Source organism: Stegodyphus dumicola, chromosome 7 (assembly GCF_044657685.1).
Source record: "Stegodyphus dumicola isolate Sdum_Otavi_A_Nest chromosome 7, ASM4465768v1".
NCBI lineage: Eukaryota > Metazoa > Arthropoda > Arachnida > Araneae > Eresidae > Stegodyphus > Stegodyphus dumicola.
The window spans coordinates 121,680,412-121,702,033 of record NC_140774.1 but is presented as its reverse complement, the minus strand read 5'-3'; the positions used below and the strand labels follow the sequence as shown (position 1 = coordinate 121,702,033).

At 32.5% G+C, this 21,622-nt stretch overlaps 1 protein-coding gene across 5 annotated transcripts in view; it reads left to right on the top strand.

Moving 5' to 3' along the window:
- LOC118185904 (uncharacterized) overlaps nt 1-21,622 on the top strand; it is a 189,376-nt gene that overhangs the window by 147,472 nt on the left and 20,282 nt on the right. For 3 of the 5 annotated variants that reach the window (XM_035355855.2, XM_035355852.2, XM_035355856.2), the window contains 2 exons: nt 8,476-8,585; nt 9,785-10,019. In XM_035355855.2, the coding sequence (XP_035211746.2) occupies nt 8,476-8,585; nt 9,785-10,019 (345 nt within the window). The remainder of the gene's footprint in view (nt 1-8,475; nt 8,586-9,784; nt 10,020-21,622) is intronic. The other 2 variants (XM_035355854.2, XM_035355853.2) reach the window with 2 other exon arrangements.

Genomic DNA, 21,622 nt, shown 5'->3' with positions numbered 1-21,622 from the left:
TAGGATAATATGATTTATCTTGGTGCAATCTGTAAGAACGAAGTAGACTCGAAATCTGACACTGGGAATGTTAAACAGAGATAGAAAACGTAAAGTTACTATTTAGAAATAGTTTACACTTCAAATTAGTGGAAAATGCAAATAGATTGGGAAAGAATTTTCAACGTTTGAAGGTGACGCAACATGGATAAATGCAAACGTACTGAGGAGCTTGATCAATGATTTGTTTCGAAAACCCAGCGATGTTTTAGAAGCCTTATTTGTAAGATTTTTGAAAATTTCTATTATGTTGCCTGCCAAGCCAAAAGTGTACATACATTAAAATAAAAAACTGCGGCTTAAGATTAGGAAGGTCTGAGAAATGTGAGTATATCTGATTGTGCTTGTAATTGTTAAAAGACATTTTATAGCTGAGTAATAATTAAGAAAAATAGATTAAATTTGGTGTATAATTCAATGGATAAAGGATGCATTTATGGAATGCGTCTAAATTAAATATAGACTTCCTTCTTTCAAGAACCCATATAAAAAGATGTGATTTAAATGCATTAGCGTGCATGATTTGTCGAATATGAATACACTAAATCCTTATGTAGGCAATCTTTGAAAGTGATCAGAGTTTCTGAGAACATAAATAAACATTGGTATTGAATATTATGTCTCTAAGGTAACCTTCTCCACAGAAAATCAAAATCACCTGGAACTTCGAATGATCGCCCTAACAATGGTTCATTGTACTTATGTTAGTCTGCATGTAATCGCAATCATGTAAAATTTATAACAAATACGTTTTTGTTTAAATTTTGAAGTTACTTGCCCAATACCCTCAGTATTGTAGTAATATATAGGCTAAGAAAATTCTAGTAGAAACAAGTTTCTCTTGCATTCTAAAACAAACAACAAAAGAAGAGAAAAAATAGAACGCACCAGAATCATGTTAATTTTAATATAAAAAACTGACAACTACTTTTTAGCAATAATTATAAGGATTTCCTTAGAAAGAATAAAAAATACTTTTGTCAGAAAAGAATTATGTTAATATTTTCCATTTTTTCTTTACGAATGAAGGTCTTTTTATGCAATGAGGATTCAAGAAACACTTTTTTATTTAACACTGTTGGGCTAAAAATTTTAATTTGTCTATCCTCTTAGGTGAGTATAGCCTTCCATATTTTAAAAGAGATTTATTGGCAGTAATTTGTATGCAGCTGGAACTGCTGACCATTTTTTCCCCCAATTCGGACAATAAACTGCTCCCTCTCTTTCTCTCTCTCTGATACCCCATGCCTCTCACGCTACAACATTATCTTCCATTATTAATCGCATTATCGGCTGTGGAGCCCAAACTCGGGGACAGGAAATGGATTTCAGAATTTGAGAACCCAAAGAGTTATTTATTGTCCTCTTTCCTTCCCAACCCTTCCCTTCTGCCCCGGACAGGAGAATTACCTCAAACAACAACTGTTTGTAGTACCTCTACTTCTTGCGTGATTTTCCCCTTCTGTCTTTATGTCTTTCTCTCACTCTTTTCTCAGGCTAATGATAAGATGATGCACTCGTTATCGAACAGCAGAGAACTTTCTGTTTCCTCAAATTACGCGAAGAACGTTACTTGAATCGAGAGCAACCAAGAACTACAAGAGGGAGAATACATACTTTGCTTCTTTCGCTCGTTATTCAGTTCGCATTTTGGTAGTTAGGTAACCGACCTATCTGTGAATTTTACTCACTCATTAAGATAATTTGGGATGTAGTATAAAAAGAATGAAGCATAGCATATCTTCCGTTCTTGAATATGAGAAGTAATTTTAAGCTTAAGTTTTTGTTTTGCTTTTTAAATACCGATGCAATCGATGAGGGCAAAATCCAGGAATACTATCATTGAGTGGTAGCTGGAAGCTTCTGGGTTCTTATCATTCATCAAAAGAAACTCATGCTATTTTAATGTAATTTCTGTAATTTCGGATATTAAGGATGCTTATAATGATATACACATGTGCTTTGATTCTTATCTGGCAATGCTACGTCAATATTTGTATATATTGTCGGTACCTCATCAAAACAACGAATTTACATTTTTAAATTTCTCCGTTTAAATCCAATTTCTAGTGTCCTTTCTGATGTTTTATATTTCCCCAAAATGACAAGAAGAATGTTCTCTTAGACTCTTTTCAGAAGAAAATTATTATATAAACACCGTAACTCAATCTTTTACTCACGTTTCTGTTTTAAAAGTCATAACGTAAGGTTCCGTTCTAAACACTCTTTTGAACGAATTGAAGATTATTTATTTTGGTATGGCATCGCAGATACATATCAGTGGAATTGAAAAATAAAGTTAAAATAGAGCTTTAACAATGAAAAGTCTTAAGGAACATGTCTTTTCTTTATTAAGTTTGTATTTAATTTTCAATCCTCAGAGAAAAAAGTTGCTAATTTTTTCCTTGTACAAACAAAGCATGTTTTTCGAAGAATTAACTAGCAGAATATTAAAAAATATATTACAAATTGTAACAAATTCAGCGATATTTCTACTGGGAATTTACACTTTTATGATCATTTTGAAACAATACGTCACTTTGTCTTTTAGTTTTAAGTTAATTATTTTATGCATTAAACTACTTAATGAGGTAAGTAGTACTTACATTAAACTACTACTTACCTCATTAATATTTGTAGGAAAAGAATTTAAATACTTGAGCATCTTTTTTTTGTCTTTGTTTGTTTCCTAAAAGCAATAAGTGAATAAAGAAGGTGAAATGAATGATCTAATGCCAAATTGTATCACTACAGCCCCTGAAATTTGGATAGGTAGCTAGAAAATAGGCCATTAAAAGCGCGTGACTTCTATTCTACTTTCGACTCTTTTGCACAAACAAAAGTGTTCGTATAGTGTGTGTGACATATTATTTCAAATCTTGCGCGCGGTGTCACAAACTTCTCTAGTTACATTATGAGAGATAAAATAAACTACATTCAACATATCTATAACAAAATTTTTAATTTTAAAGATATACAAAAACAAAATAGGGACTTAACTTAAAAATAACAGTTATCTAATTTACAGTGAATTATGTATTCCATCAAATTAAATAAGTAATAACATTTCTGAGCACAATTTTTTTAAGCTATACCAAGAGGATTTGCTACCATCTTTCTTAAAATTATTCCTTATCATATGGATATTTCGTTTATTAAGTTTGGAAAAATATTGAAGAAATAACTTATGCTTAAAAGAATATATTATTCACATGGGAAAGATTTTCTGTGAAATTGGATGAATTGAAAGATAAAGAATTATATAATATAAGTTCAGAACCTTACCTTTATCTAATTCAAGAAAAAGAATATATAAATTATAAATGATATATATAATCATAAACAGTATTTAAAGCCAATCAAAATTCAGTTATTTACATTTGCAGTATAATAAAAAAAAGGACAGAGATTTTCACCCCTCTAATATGATATGCAGAAATAATGAGAAACAATTAATAAAGTTCGATGATGAGACAGTGGATGTAACTTTTATTTCTTAGCTCTTTTTATTACACAAATACTGGTGATTACAACAAATTCAGAACTCATAAACGAGCACGGTATACTTATCACTCAGAAAAAATGGGGAGGGGGCATTTTTGCCCTGTCGTGTATTTAAAATTAATCCTTTTAAATATTTATCACATTTACATTAAATCCAGTGATTCTAATACTGTTGCATTGAATAACCATTTGGAATATAGATACTAAAATTGCAAAACAGACATATATTGTATTACATTTATAAACGAATAAAAAATACATTAATGTAGCAAATTTTTTTTGAAACAGTGTTTTAAATAATTATTCAGCAAATAATTTTAGCAATTTTTAGCATTCGTGTCATTTGTTATACATTTCTAATTCCTAACTTTTAAACAAATAATCATAATTATTCAATCAATGTTTCGGTTTTGATTTGCGTTCTTCCTGTCAGCTAGTTAGCCACCATTTTCGATTTAATCATTATCTCTTGATTTTATATATATGGGGGAGGATGTATTGTGAAACAATTTATTTGATAATAGTCTTTATTCACTTTATTAATTTTATTTTTAAATAGAAAAGGTCTGCATTATATAATTGCAATACTTATAGTCTTAAATTTCAAATGTCCTCAATTGCAATCCAGTTTCATCTCATTTATTCAAGCCTAGCAACATTCTTTGAACAGGTCTTATTTATTCAATTATTGTGAGGAAAACATCCACAGAAACATGTTCAACATGAGTGTTTTGCGCTAGGTTACATATGATTTCGAACAACGAAACTGTAGCTCCGCGTTCATTTATTTCCTACCTGGAACTGGAATACTACCAAACATTGACGTTTTACATCCAGGAGTGGCCGATGAAAAATAATTGCAAGGGAAGATGTCGGAGAAAATGTGACCGAGATTTAGGATCAGGGAACCGGAACGCCTTTGCCATCCGATTGTTGCAGAATTTTCCTCATAGTAATAATGTATCCCACTGATAAGACACAACAAGAACATTTATTGCACTGGTTTATATGTTTTTTATTTATTCTGTTTATTCATTTCTACTTCTTGTTAGCAAAAAACTCATAATTTAAAAAAAAATGAATATAAAAGAAGCAATTAAATATTATGTACAAAATTGCCAATTTTTTAATTCATTTTTTTTTCGCTTTCTGAAGAAGAATTATTAATTTATTTTTTTACAAAAGCTGGGAATTTTAGTTATTATCAGCCATTAACCAGAGAACATAATGAATGTAGTATTATTGCAAACAATTAGAATATCCGCTAAAGGTGATCAGCAGTCATTTGCTATCTGCCTGCTGTTCCACAAGATGTAAACAAAAATCCTCTTCATTCAGATCAAAACAGATAAGCTCATAGATAGTAATACCTAAGGGTAATTTAGTTATAAAATTTTTATTAATAATTTAAATATAACTTGGCCGTCAATTAGAACTATTGGTATTTCCTTATTAATGTGGTCACATGTATTTCTTTAGTGACATTTTGGCGACTAACGTCTTAGAGTCAAATAAATTCCTTGTTATAAATTTAGGATTAAGGTTGCCAAGTTTGCCAGTTATGGCTACTAACCGCGGTTGCCGTGTTAATAAGGGAAGGCCGAAATATCATTTCAAGGGAAAACATATTATTTTTTCAGTCGTTTATTGGTTATTAGCAAAGTGTCAGAGCGGCCCTCTGACAAACCTGCTAACTGCCACTGTGGGATCGGCTGCACTTCGTCATTAAAAAGGTGTTGGTGTATTTAATTATGGCAAAGCACACGAGGGCTATCTGCCTAAAGGGAGGGATGCCTTTCGTGGAGGACTTTCTAAGGGAAACTGGCTCGTATACACGTTACACATGGGGAAAACCACGAAAACGCCCATGCAGCCAGCCCGTTCGCGGGATTCGAACCTCAGACCGAACTACCAGTGTTCAGCGTCTTTACCGCTCGGCCGCTGGTGGGCTCGTCATTAAAAAGAAAGAAAGTCATATGAAAAGCTGAATGAAAGCTGCACAATTTTACACCGTTGAAAAGCGGTGTAAAATTGTGCAGATAAAATATGTTAAAAAAATAAGAATAAATTTGATTCAAAGTCATTAAGTCATTTCATAAGGAAGTACTGTTAGTTACATCCTTTACAACATTGAACTGTTTGGTGTACCTTCAAAACATTTCAATTTACATATTTTTAATATTAATTAAATAATGAAAACTGAAAATTTTTAATCGGACGTTTTATCGAGAGTAACATTTTTCTTTCCTTGAAACAATGTTTCACTTTTTGGTGAGAAAGATTTCACGGATATCCCCAACATATTCACGAGTTCCCAAATGCGTTAAGGAAGCGCTTCTGTATGAACATTATTGTCCTGTCATTTGTCGGAGAGGTTATGGTCTATTGTAACTCAAAAACTCGCCAACCGTAACCATCATCTGAAAATTAGCCAAAAGTTTTGCTTAAAATTATCTACATAAATATGTCTTAACAGAGATAATTAACTTTTTTATATCCTTTTATCCGCTTTTGTACTTAATTTGCTTCTGCAATAATTACTTGTTGGAGCGCGATTTATTCTCCAATCACATTTCTGGTAAAAAGCCAGCTATATAAGACTAAACTTTATGGGCGAATTCAAGGACTATGTTGTAATTTACCAGAATAGCAAAAACTGCAAAAGACCTAGAGCAGAAAGTTCGGTTGTTAAACGTTTTCTCTTTCTTTATGTTTTCAGACTACTTAGGTTACGTGAAATCAAAAGTTACGTTACGTGGTTACGTGGAATCAGAAAGTGAAGGATATTGAGAACAATATATTAATGAAACTCAGTTTTTAGTCAGTCCAGACAAAATTATTTAACTAACGGGGAAAATACAATAAATAATTGTAATAAAAATTAAGTAATACATTTTATCTTTCATCACTTGTTGGGGGATAGGAGTTGCTGTTTTGCTTCTAATCGACAGCAATGAAACGAGTTCCCTTTTCGTAACATAAAATGCGACTTTTTCCCAGAATTGTGGTAAATATTCTCTTACATACAATATTTAGCATTCGCAGAGACCGGGAAATGGTGTTCATTTTCCTCAAATCGGGAAGTACGCGGTAGAACCGCGACCAGTGACCTGAAACGTAAGCGCCCAATAACGACAGCGCTCGTTAGACAAGGGCTTATTAAGTTATGCCGACCTGCGATTATATTGACTCAGCAATCGTCCGATTGGGGCAACTCTCAGACTCCGAATTTCTTCCAAAATGAGATACACGTGGCCTTCGGATTACACCTCCACACCATAAACAAAGTAGGATTTCAGTGGTGTTAAGAAACTTTGTTTACATTCGGTTACGCTTGCGTGGACACATCGCTCCGCGATATTTAATTGCACTCAAAAACGTCGATTAGCATCCACTTTGAGCTTACGTTTTGGCACATTATGCCATGCCAGTCATTAGCAGGTGTAGACTATATACAGATAATGAAAACTTGAGTTTAGGCCACAATCCACAATAAACTCATTGGGCCCGGGAAAACGTCAAGTAAATGATAAAAGTGGTCTTTTCATAACACGTAACAGGATGCATGCAATTGGGTTCCAGAAGTAAAATAAAGCGTTTACAATTTTCAAAATATATCTTCATTATTTAAGTTTTATTCTAAATGCAGTTGCATGATTAGAGCTGTATCATCTCTTAAATCCTTTGACATAGTAAAATATTGGACGTGCAAGTATTTGGCGTTGCAATAAAGCCACAGATATCAGAATAAATTCCTCTAGAATTTATAACTGAAACATTGTGAAAGCCTGCTTTCAGTTATGAACGATAGCTTATTATTTAATTGTACTAATTGCATTCATTAATACAACTGCATTTTGATCCAAAAGTTATTTAAAGGCCAGCTCTTCTGTGTAACCTTTTTAGACAAAAGTCAATGTCTTTGACAAACGGAAATTATTTTGGCTTACATTTTTTTTTTTTACATTAGATTGATGGTAAAACTAAAGATACTGCTACTTTCCGCACCTGAAAATATTTTAATTTCTTCTGCAATAATATACAGTTAATACCAGAAAATAAGCTGTACAGCTGATGATTCTAAATGAAAAGAAATAATTTTTATTAAAAAATTTAAAGGATTAGAGTGTTTGAGTTAAATAGTATTGAAACAAGCTTATGTATATTGCAATATTCCACATTTCCATACATTTTAAAGAGATACTTATTCAATTATAAAATTACCTTCAAGATGACAACATTGTTTTTAAGATACACGTCATCGAGTTTAAAATAAGCACTTTCAATTACGTATACATTTTAAATTCTTTAAAACCACTCAGCCTTTTATAAGCTGCATATTTTCATTTAAATTAATTTGCTCATTTTTTACAATTTACTTATACTTAACAATTTTAAAATAATTCAAATAATTTAAAATAATTTTTAAATAATAGTTTATAACACATGTGGTTTAAAATTCGTGTTTCATCTCATTTTGTTGTTCTTCAGGTGAGAGTAGAACAAATTTTTAACTTAACCTACATAACACTAGCGTCAAGTCTGAATAACATCTTTGTACCATTTGTTGAAAGAGGGGAAATGAGGTCTTAATTTGATGACGTTATATAATTTTAGCTCTTGTTAAGAAAAACTTTATTATCATGATTTTGATTTATGCTAATTAAAGTCGAAAAAATTCTGTCTGCCTTCTTTGTTTAGTAAGAGAATTTTTTCATTTTTTTTTTATTATTATTATTTTTATTTTTACAATCATTATTATTTATTTATTTGCTTTTATTACACACAAATGCTGAGCCGTTCTTAATACGTATTTGATACTTTAATTTCAACACATTTTACAACTATACTTTTTTATTTTATGACGTAAGTTTTGTATGATTCTTTGGATATGTATAGGTGTGTTAAATAATTTTGGGTTGCTTTTTGCAGTAGTTGCCGAATCTCGAGAAGTGGCTCTGCATCATCAACAACAAGAGGAGGAGGAGGAAGAAGCGAAAAGACAAAGGACGCAGTACAATGGCGACCAGCTATACAATACGGTACACAACACATTTCTTTAACTATATCTTTATCCGAATATTATCTCTCATCTATGGTATCCTTTCGAAAACTCATACAGCAGAGGCGTATTATATTTTACCGGCATTGTTGATTACAAGTCTTAGAAAACCGAGGCGATTTCAAGTGATGTGCCATTTTTGCCTAATTTCGTATCGTGTATGAATATCTAGGGCTATCACAAGATTAAAAAAGTACTCAAATATTTTAATTTCCATTTATATCTTCTGTGATTAGCAAACTCACATGCGGGTTCTATTCTTTCCATAATTATCAAATGAGTTCTAACTCTTTCGTGATTAGCACATAGATTCTACCCCTTTTATGACTAATAAAGAAGTAATATCTGTAGTTGAAATGTCATATCCTGCTTCTTGGGCGTGTAGGTTCTGGAAATATATTTAATTTCTACCATAGACGTATCGTAATGTGGGCATTGCATAAAACCAAACATTTAACAGCACAGAGACTTTATTAACTCACGAACAAAACAAGAACAAACGATTAACACAAAAGTATAACTGCGTATTTTCATTCACGCTGGCATACAGCATGTTACCTTCGTTACTTTGCTACTAACTACTAACTAACTACTCTTTTCTAGTAAGTCACATGAGAGAGAGAGGCGCTGCAGGCCGTTGGGCTAAAACTGCGCATGCGTGGTCATCACGTCATGACATGAAATATATTAAATAATTTTGGCATGGTTATTTACAAGTTATCACACTTGAAAAAGCGTTCGCATTAATCTGGATCAAAAAGCATTTGATCGGAAAATTGTTATTTGTGTCATATTTCGTGAAACCCTGATTACTTGATTAAAAGCTGTCATTTATTTTAAAGAAATATTAGTCTAAAATTTTCGTAAGGGAATTTTTTTTATATCTAAAGAAAAGCTGTTAAAATTAACGGATTTCCTTAAAATTTTAAATTAAAATGAAAGACAGGTTCTTCTTACCTGTATTCCATAACAAATTAATGTTACTTCAGATTCTTAAATTTGTTAAGAAATAATTGATGTAATTTAACACATACAAGATAAAATATCTAAGAAGTGTTGTATATGATAGCCTCTGAGCAGAATACACGTATGGATATCTACTTTATTTTTTAATTCCTTTAACCACCAGTAGTTAATAAAATTTCTTAGAAATTAAGTTGAGAATTTTTCTTTTCCCAGCAGCAGATGTGGTCGAAGTGGGCGAAACAGGATGACCTGCAGAAGTCTATGTTAGTTGAACTGAGTGGTGCACCCTCGCCATTATCCAATGGAGGCCTCCACTACGCCACTTTGCAGCAACCTCAATACACCCCCGATCCTACGTTCGCCGACCATCTCAAGCAGGAGATGGTTGCTTATGACGTTGGATTAACATCTCATGTACAGACGACGGCAGTATACTCACCTCCTTTAGGTAAGCTGTCTTATAGAAATCTTACGTTAGGTTTTCTACATTTCCGACTTTTGAAGATTCTTATTACATCTCTGCCAATAACATACCGAAGGCATCGACTATCGAGTATTCTTATATTGCGATCGACGTCTCCGATATGGTAATGAATAAGTAACAAAGAAGGTGTTACTTTCACTACCACTTTTCTCTTTGGCGAAAAGTTCAGAATAAACAATGGAATAAAAGAGATTATGCATCAAAGGCAATTATTCAGAGATCAGTGTTTCTTGCAGAACGTACATACAAAGCAATACCTTATTCTTACAAAAGTGTAAGATTAAGCAGCTTTCTGTTAGTTTCTCTTCTCTTTGCTTTTAGTTTCAATTCAATTCCACCTAAAAGATATAAATTATCAAGTGTTTAAGAAAATATAGCGGGCTTAGAAACAAACAATTTAAGAAGAATCTAGCTAGAAGCGAAAAGGTTTTGCTGTTAGATGTATGTGCTGATACGTTTATGTACTTATTACTTCTCCTAAAAAGATGGAATTAGTGTTTTAGTTTAGAAAAATACAGCTCCTGTTAGCAGGTAATCTGTTTATATTACTACTGGAAAAAAAAAAAAAAAAAAAAAAAAAAAAAAAAAAAAAAAAAAAAAAAAAAAACTATGCTGATAAGAATGTTAGTAATCTGTGTTTTTTTACTGTTTGTTTTTAACAGTAGGAACTATTTTTTAACTACATTACATTTTTGAGTTTTAGGCCTGCAAGCTGCTATGCACTTTTAATTGTAAATAATTTATTATTATTTAATCACTTGGTTCTGAAAATCTGGCCCAGCAGGGAAGGCAGATAAATATTTTTTTTAGATTTGTTTTACTTTGGTGTTTTATTTTAGCTTGTAAAAATACGATGGGGCAATAATTCATCAATTCCCGAAAGAAACTAACCAATCAACTAGTTAAAGTCCAGAAATGAAAACAGTCTAGAACTTTACAGAAAGGATGCATAATATGATCAGACTTCGTTCATATGGAAATTCACAATCCTGTTTTTGAAATTAATAAGCTTCTATGCAGAAAATGAAACAATTTAGATTTAAAAAAATTAACCTTTGTTTTCGCTTAAAGATAACTGTCGGTTAATATTATTAAAAGTCATCGAAAATTTCATAAGCATTTCATTGTTGTCGGATAAAAAAAACCTTTGAGTGAAGATTGCCACCCTCCCCTCCCCTCCAAAAAAGCACTCAAGTAAAACTAAAATTTCAATCTTATTTTCTAAGAAACTAAACCAAATCGAAATATGTGTTAAATTTCTTGCTTATAAATACGCTGGAACTAAAATATTATGTGCCTTATTCTGCTATTTTTAGCTTAATGCTAAGATGATTTTAACGAGTTTTCCCATATACTAAATTGTTGATATGGCTACAAAATACTTGTCAGATGAAGTAAACAGTAAAGTGGACGAAGTTTGCACTTAGATTGGGTTAATAAGTGAAAACTTAAAAAAACGTATCATCTTCGAAATTTCTGCCACTTTATCTATTGCTAAACAAGTGTATAAGACCTAAGCCAAGTGGAAAAAAATAATTTTGTAAAAGGAGAAATTCGAGAAAGCTTAAAATAACTTCTTTTGCAATGAAAAATACGAAACGCTCGCTTTCGTATTCACATTCGCCCTATTTATTTTATTTACTACATGTATAAGGTTCTTCCACACCCACTTTACATTTCTTACACCATGAAAGATTCCCGGCGAAGTCGATTGCTCATTTTTCATCACTCCGGCTTTTCCAATTAACCTAATGACTCAACACCTTTTTAGTTCGGGCGCCTAATGGCGCCCGAACTAAAAAGGTGTTGGATGATGATTCTCCTGACCCAGGATTTGTCGATTGGGTCTCCTAAAAACCCCAGTCGCCTTCTAAAAGGGGGAGCATATAAGGTATTTCTCCCGCCTTCCTAGCGTGTCTTCGTGGTGCAGTGGTCAGTGCGCTGAGCCGGTATTTCAGAGGTCCGTGGTTCGATTCCCGGAGAAGGCGATTGCTCATTTTTCATCTTACCTGCTTCCAAAAAAATCCTAATGTCTGTACCATGTTCTTTTAGAAACTTCAAGCATTGTCTTTCATATTTGTTTTTTATTAGCACCTAATATAAGACTCTTGAAATGTACTTTCTTTTTCTAATTAAAATCAAGCAACAAAAAAGTATTCAACTAAGCCATCTACGAGAATTTAACAGAATAGCATAATTACAATATGGTTGAGAAACAAATCTGCATTTTTCCTTAAAATTAAGAAAAGAAATTATAAACGTAGCTTTTAATTAAAATTAGCAACTCGATCGATCATTAGGGAGAAATCTGAATTGTAATGATTCGAAAGTTGTCCTATAGTTTAATACAGTAAGGTATCAAAGAGTACCCTTGAAATACCTGTGCAAGGTAAGCTTTGGGGCTAACATGAAGAATGAAATAATCTACGAGAAGGAGAAAAGAGTTGTTGTGCCAAAAACTGATGTTGTGTTTCATATCCTACTAACTCATATTCTATTAATTAAAAACATTTATTTTCTTTTTTCTCAATTAATTACAGTATAAAAATAAGAGGTGAGAATGATCCCAGTTGAATTAATTCTCATGCTTAGCTAAGTGTTGAAAGTATGAATATAGGCTCTCTTAAGGATATAGCCTAAATTCCGTTTGACTGCATCATTTTAATGTGGTTTTACCTCCACTGACTAGCCCACGACACTGTCATAAGCAAGAAATTTACAATTGAAACTAAATTAAAAATTTTCTCGCTTTTATGTTTGATGAAATGAGTATAAATTGATGAACGAAATCCAGTGATTCAAAAGGAGCTATTAAAACTGACAAATTAATTTTATTAGCTTATGTGTACATTTTGGTAAAAAATTAGAAAAGTAGATTGTGAGAAAATAGAATCTTCAATGGTCGAAATGTATAGCGTTCATAATATAAAACCTAAGATGTGAAGCGCAATTTTTATAAAAAACGTTCTTTTAAAAATATTATATTTCTTAAAAAATCTTTCAAAACTTATATATATATATATATATATATATGTGCCTAATATATAATTCTACATATTTCTAAATCTTGGATGATCCATTACCATTTTTATATGTCTTAAATTTAATTTAATGCCAGTTAGATAATTAGAATGTATTCATTCTTCTAATTACTGAGTAGCTATCACGTGATTGAAAGGGGTATATAATTCTATTAAATATAATATTATAGTATAATAATAATGAACATAGATAAACAAAAATAAAATAATCATGAAGATAGATAAACAATAATAGAATAATAACTTAATACTCTATTGGAGGAATAAAGATCCTGTTTATAAGAGGAAGAATTTAAATTTTACCTCCTCCTCTTTCCATCGAACACATCGTTAAATTAACATGGTTAATATAATTGTCCTCTGAATCATTATTAACATTAATTAATTGTTATTATTATTATTATTTGTACGCTCGTTTCAAAACTATAGACATATTTTACGTACAGTGTATTTATATTATATACTTTTTGTCTCTCTCTGTATAAGCGTAATTTTGAAATTAATAGCATACTGTTAATGTAGTAGACACCTGAACTTTAATAATTATTACGCTAACTGTATAATTAATAGCGTTTGCAAGGTAGCTTTAAATCGAAACTTTTGAGCAAGAGGCTACAACACATATTACTGAAATTAATTTTTTATCTAAGTGATAATTTAATTATCTAATTTTTTTTATCTAATTTTTTTAAAGACATCTTTTAACCTGATTGTTGTTTTTTGTAAACAATTTCTTTATTTAGCCGTTTCAATCACAGGTACTTTTCCCAGTAGGCTTCATTTTCTGTTGTGAGTAATTTCTCAAAATCGTACCAGTTTGAGCCAAAAATATTGCTCTAAGCCTATTTAAAAGTGAATTGCCATATTTTATTGCAATAATTTCAAGAAAATAATTATTGCAGTCAATCCATTTAAGAGATAAGGTGCTCGAAATTAACTCAGAATTACATTAATTATCCAATGCAAATAACGTTTTCTTACCCAAGATATTCTTATAGCATTATATAACTTGTGCATGATAAATTTGCATAATGTGCATCAAACAATAGAAGTTCTTCCTTAATTTATTATTTCTCCTGCGTGTAGTCAATATGTCTCGTTTACAGAGACTGCTTATTAAACATGCAGTTCTGAAATGCATTTGTGTAATGGGAAATCGTGCCGATATCGCCTTCAGTGTGAGCCACATAATTGGAGCGTCCTCTTCCGCATCGTCTGCATAATCGGAGACGAACTTTGAAAGGGATGTCGTGCTTTATCGAACCACATGTCAGGAGATGGGACTTTCACACGTAAATCGCTTAGGGATACCATAAATATTTTAGAGACAACAATACACCTAATTCATACTTTTTAATATCATAGAATAAAAGTTAGTAAAGGCATTAGTATTATGCAAAATCTGTTACAAAATGTGAAACTTTCTGCATACGCGAAGTCTTTATTATACGAAAGGATATTTAGACAGCAATCCATTTCATGTTGGTTCATGCCTTGGACAAGAAATGATTATTTTTTTAAGGAAAATTACAACTTTGTCGTTTTCCAACCATCTGGCTATCAGGATTTCAGAATTCTTTAGCTAAATTTTCTTCAATTTTGATAACTTTATCGTTTGCGAAATAGTCGATGATCCAAATGTTTAGAATAAGTGCCTTTGCTTTAGACTAGTTTGCTTTCCGCAAATTTGCAAGCATTATACTGAAGTGAATATAAATTTTTTTTCCATCTTTTTGTATGCGTTTTTGAAAACTATAATGGTCTTATTTGTGTAACTCGGATTTTTAAAAATTAGTTTATCACGTATTCTTTTGTTTGACATTCAAAGATATCGTAATTACGTATTTTACCTCTAAGTAGGCCATTTACACGTTTAATTTTCTTGTTTATAAAGCACCTTCAACCTGACTAATCATGCGTTTCTTCCTTATAATACTTTTTTTTTCTTTCTTGCGAAGCATCTGCAAAAGTGGACGGTTATTTTATACACGTGAGCCAGTCGGATAATAATAATAATAAAAAAAAAAAAAAAAAAAAAAAAAACTTTCCAGACTTGAGCAATCCTTCCGCTTTTTACAAATTTTTAAAAATTGTTAAATGCAGAAAAATCTAAAACCCCAAATAGAGTTAAAAGCAGTTAAAAAAATTAATGTTTATTAAACGGCTAGTTTTTAAGCTGCTTTATACAAAGTCTCTGCCTTATGCTGCATTTATTTTGCCTTTCATTTTCTAAAAGAAGATCTATCTATCGTAATCACTGGTTAAAATATTTAGGATTTTTTTTCCTTCATTTACTTCATTTTTATACTAGTCTAGCTCTTCTTTTCATATAGTTCCCAAACTGCAGCATAATTTTTATTATAGATATATAAAGAATAATGCTGCTATTATTTTTAAAAGCTCAGATTTTCCATCGTTTTCGCATTTGTCTTTTATTAAATAGCTTGTTGCAATAAATAAATTATTTTTATTATAAAAAAGGAACAACTAACGCTAACTAAAAGGGACAACGAGTCATCTGCATTATCCTCCTTCTCCTCTTCCTCCCCCCCATTAATTAATTATTCTTCTAATATATCAATTAAATTTAGTGATTTAGTTGTGATGTAAACCTAGAATAATAATCAGCGGCGGGAATAAAAAGTTTTAACAGTGGTTTTGCTGTTCAAGGAAACTATTAAATTATCCATTAAGTAACGATAATTTGCCTAAATCAGGGGTCCTTAAGTAGAGATGAATAGATTAGGTAGGTTTCCTAGTTTCAGCAATAGATGCGTTGAGCCTTTTATTTAGCTGTTAAGCATTTTAGTTTACGAATGTAGAAAGCTATTTCTATTCAAGTTTTGGTATTTATCAATATTTTTTATACTTTTTTTTTTGTTTAATTTACAAAACACGTTAAAAATAATCTAAATCTGAATAAATATACATTTATGTTTCTCAAGTTTGCAATTTTAAAATAAAAAATGATAATAATACCAAAAAAATAGTTAAAGTTTTGCAAGATATGAAACAGGAAAAAATTTCAAAGCTTTCAGATTTTGTATTACACGTAGGGACATTTTTTTTTCATTTACACACATATACAGGTTTCGAGGGCATTCGGGATAACGCACAATTGGGCTAAAATTATTTAAAAACAGCATATCTTTAGAATTTCCGATTGACAGTCTCGCGTGCTGGAGATAAAAATGTTTTATTTCGCACAGTGTTGTCATTGTTCGCTTTGAAATTGTTCAAATTTTTAATCAAAAATTCGGTTTACAAAATGTGAAATATATAATAATTCGAAATTCAAAATTTGGGTTTCCAGGTGCCCATATTCGGGTGGAGGATATGTTATTCAAAATGTAATGGCTCTAGCTACCGTTTTCTTTTCACAGTGCGAAGAACATACATACATTCATGCAGACTCTTCATTTCTTTAAGTTTAATACAGAGCGATAATACTTGGTGGCAATACTTTGAAAAGTGATTCAATGCTTGTAGTGATTCGAAGCAAAATGCCCTTTCGTGATGCCCTTTTTTAGCTCTTCTGGGCTAACGTCCCTTTGGGATAATTATAATAATAATAATAATAAATTATTTTTTTCAAACCTTTCGTTCATATTTTTAGTTTAATTCTTATCTTCAAGTTAATTATGCGCAATTATTTCTATTATGGTTATGTTCTATGCGTATGCGGCATATTTCTAGAGAAAAACGTGAAAGGATGGATGAAGAAAATCCTTCTTTTAAAAAGGGTCACGCAAGACAAAGCTTGGAAATCCCAGCTCTAAAACATAACAGTATCTCTGAAACCGAAGTAGGTATGAAGATCATAAAGTCAAATATTCAGACAAATTCGAATCCTAGATTGCCTTTAGCTTTGAAATGAGGCTTTCTGTATAGCTAAGATTCGAATTTGCGTAATATTTAAAGCTGACGAGATTCTGTTACATGTGTTACTTGATGAGGTTGCTGATAAGCTATGATACATGTCCTCCCTTCTAGTACCTCATTTCGGATGTTCTCCAGTGTCCTATGTTATGTCCGAAAGAGCTAGGCAAACTCAGAACCGACAGCTTAAAGATAGATTAGAGCCTCTGTTACCTGCCGAAGAGAAAAACCTGTCTCTGACCTTGGCGGGGACAAAGAAATAATAATAATAATAATAAAAAAGAAAGAAACCCCCTCTAATAGGGAACAATCGACTACCAGATAACAAACAACTTCTCTCCCACCCCCGACATGGCTCCTCCGGATGGGATCTTTTCGTTTTTTTTTGTTTTTGTTGTGTTTATTTTTTAACTTCTTTTTTTATTTACTTCTTTCCGTTCTGGACGACGTCTAATTTGCGAGTGCGTGTCCGTCGTTGTCTGTAATTCGCGACTTCCGCTCGGCCCTCGGGCTATGTTCCGAAGGGTTGCATGGAGCCACTTGGCGATCCTTTTTTACCTAGTATCGTCGCCAACGGAAATAAATGATTACAGTAACAGATGGGGGAGGAGGTTCGCGTAAAAAGTTTTTCCTGTAGGAATTTGAAATTCAGAAAGGTTGCGAGGGGGGAAACAAAAGGGTAAAATGGACGAATTGCCGGGAAAAATGATGAAGTGGGGGAGGATAGATAATTCCATAATTAGAAGAAGCTTTTTCCTCAAAACTCGTATGAAAGATAACTACGGAGCTAATCATTGGCGGGTGTCGAAGGTAATAATGGGTAAGACCAAAAAAAAAAAAAAAAAAAAAAAAAAAAAAAAAAAAAAAGGCGAATTAAAACTTTCTTTCTTTCCTTTCTACTGTAAGTGACGATGTTCCCGATATCGCGCATCTTTACTTTTTTACCTTCCAATTACTTACAATAAGAGCTTTTTTTGTAATATCGCTAACCTAATGGCAAAGCGATAGAGTGGTATCTAAAAATCGAATTCAAATGCTTTTCTTAAATATGCATTTTAAAATAATTATTAATCAGCTCTAAAATGTATTATCTTGGTACTGGTACCGTTAAGTGTTCCAATTTATTTCAAGGTATCTTCATTTAATAACCTTTTATTTCACCCTTAACTATTAATGCTTTTAACTGTTGATCTTATACACCTTAAGGCTTAAGATTATGCTCGTAACTTTTTCATTGAATAATCAGCAGACCCTAATTATAGGCATATTAATAATCAGACCCTCATTATAGGCATGCAATACTCGGATCTAAGTCCCATTTAAGAGATACAATTTAAAGGGTCTTAAAATCACTGTATAACTTACCCATAAGCCTGTATATATAACATAAGCCTGTATAATGCAAACAAGGAACCTGGGTATTGGTTGGACTGAAACGAACACTGTGGCAATGACCTCATGTTCTCTCTTAATAGGGCCTAATAATACGTTTTCCTTTGATCTCTCCCCATCTCAACAAAATTTAATTCGCAGCAGAAAGATACGAAAATTATTATAACTGAATTTCTCTTTTTTTATAAAAGCAAAGTTTGCATATATTAAAAAGTCAACACAAGGCTATTTCTCTAATAAAGTGAGTGACAAAAATAAATATATTTGTGATAATAAGAGAAACACAATACTTTTTCCTTCCTTCAAGTTGGCTTAGTGAAACCAAATTGCTTTATATATTTAGGAAATCACTGCCGCCCAGATAGTGGTTAGCGACGCTGACTCGCGTACCGAAGGATCAGGGTTTGAATCCAGGAGAAGGCATAGATTTTTGTAAATGCATATTGTCTGGACGGCATGGGGGTACTCTAAAATTGCGGCGAGCCGAAAGTCCACTCAAGAGGTTGGTAGTAGGAGACGGGTTCCAGTGTGGGAGACCTTCGGACCGCCTTCATCAAAATTGGGGGCGAAACTGAGCGAAGTCACCTGTATGGTGCTCAAGGCTCTTGCGAACGGCAGCCGCAATCTTGCACTCCTTGCCACGATGAATTTCATGGGCTTGTTCTGATGCTACTATCAGACAAGTGAGATAAGTCACAACAGGAGGAAATCACTCTGAAAGTTAATAAAGGTATATATGCAAAAAAATTACATTAAATGTCATAACACTTTTTAGCTAATGAGCTTTGCACAGCCTCACACCAGGTAATTCTTTCGATATTTGCTTAGAAAAGCTTCACATTACGATTGATAAACGGGCAGGGATGTATCCGCTAAATAGTTGGCATCTAATATCAAGAACAGTTCAGTTACTGAACGCTGCTCAGTTATTGTAGTAAGAAAAAAACTCCACTCTCTTCTTCGATTTCTTAAAAAGACCTTGACTGAGGTTGATGTCCCCAGTATGTTGCCCGTATGCATCTCACGCATTTTCAATTGAATTTAAAATAGTAGGGAGACTGGCAGCGACAGATATCTGATAACCTTTGCTTCCAAGTATTCATCTATAAGGTCAGTTCTATTTGAACCTGTTATTTTATTCATTGAATTCTATCAAATCGTTGAAAAGTCGTACCTCAAATTAGTGGATTGCATTAAACTGAATCTGGAGCTCTCCCTCTGACATGTAGATGGATGTGAATCCAGTGTCATATCACCATTGATATATCGATTCAGTTTCTGTCCAGACGAAAACACGACATGAAACGTTGTGTAGAATAAATAAACTCATTCGTAAAAATACCGAGCTAGACCATTCCTCCATCCAAAACCGTAGTTTTATCTAACAGACTAAACAGTGCCATCTCTCAGAAACAGTTGAAAAGACAGTATTTCACAAAACATTACAAATATCCAACAATAACACGACTTATAAATATGCTGCCATCGGCAAAGCGACATGCCAAGAATAAATCTTTCTTGTGGCTGCACGCTATTCTGTTGCTATTCCTACCTTTATATGGTTTGAAAACTTAGATTAAGTAACGATTTTATTTTGAGACGTAATTTTTGTAAGCCATATATTGATGCATTACTTCCTTCTTTTGAAAATGAGAGTTTTTCAATGAAGTTTGAAACCTTGTATTTATTTACGAAAGCGTAATAGGTATCATCGGTTAAATAAGATAAATCATAGCACTCGAAGGCTATTTGCCTAAGAGGAGGAAACCTTCGTGGAGGACTTTCTAAGGGAAATTGACTAGTACATACGTTATACATAGTAAATCCATGAAAACGCCTATGCAGCCAGCCCGTTTGTCCGGGGATTCAAACCCCGGACCGAATTACCCGTATTCAGAGACTTTTCTGAACGCCGCTGGTGGGCTTCCTCTAACGATGCTTATATATTATAATAGTTAATACTAGTAAATGCCAATAAAAAGTTATTATTATTATTTGTTTACTAGTAACGTTTACTTACTAGTGTAAAAAATGAAGAAATGCAGATAAAAATATGAAAAATATAAAAGCAACAAAATTGCAATAAAAATCATTAAATTTTACATAGTAATAAATAGCGCTCTTAAAATCCACTAAAGTGTACTCTTTTTTTTTTTTTCCCATTTTAAAAGACATAAAATAGCATTTTCGGATTGTGCGAGCAGCTATAAATATCATTCTAATAATTACAGTATTTTATATTTTATACAAGTTAATGCTACCTCATGAATCAGGTCTACATAATCATTCACTTTTCTAACCTAAGGATAATATTAATTATTTAATTAAGAAAAACGTGAGTAATAGTTTAAACGTAGCCGGTGGAGATCTCGAGGCTATTTTAGTATCTCAAACCGGAGCGTGTTTCTCTTTCTAATCTGATTATTTACCTTAATTGTGGTGTGATATAAGAATTAGGTGCTACTTCGTCGCACATTATGCCCCTCACATCTGAATCAGCAACAATGTTTACGTGCGAAATTGGTACGCATGGACTTCATCAGTGTGTGACGATTCCCTCCCCCTTCTGCTTTCGAGGCCCACCTGTTCTTTCGAAACACGCACAGATGTATGTTAGTGTGACGAGAGCGGAAATATGGGTGACACTTGTGTGCATTAACAGTCCTTTTCTGTTTCTGTCCAAACATATGTTGCTGAAAAAGTCTCCAACAGGTGCTTCACATACAGTTTGCATTCCGCCACAAAGGCATTGATGTTTTGAATGCAACCACGTCTTACACCGTACCAAAATGGGCATAATTAATCCAGGGCTTTCAGATTGGTTAGGACAGTGGTTCTCAACCTTTTCGCCCCATGCACTTATTTTATCATTGCTAGAACAGCTTTCATCCTCCCCCCCCCCCAACTTTCCAAAACTGTTATATTATTTTTCAACGTGTCTTAAAAATCAAAGAACAAAAAGTACAGAAAATGTTAATAAATACTAAAACTTGAATAAAATACTTTTTAATATATTCATAAACCCAAATTAAACACTTAATAGCTAAATTAAAGGTTTACCTTCTTAAGTTATGAAATCCCCCCAGGGAAAACATTCGCCCCGGTTGAGAATGCCTGGGTTAAGAATGTCAAACTGGCAGATTATTATTATATTGTTTAGTCTCTTTGTACTCTATTCTTTCTTACCAAGAACCTCTTAAGAACCTTTCTTACAAAGAACAGCGAAATCAAATGCTTTGAAAAAAAAGCGAAATT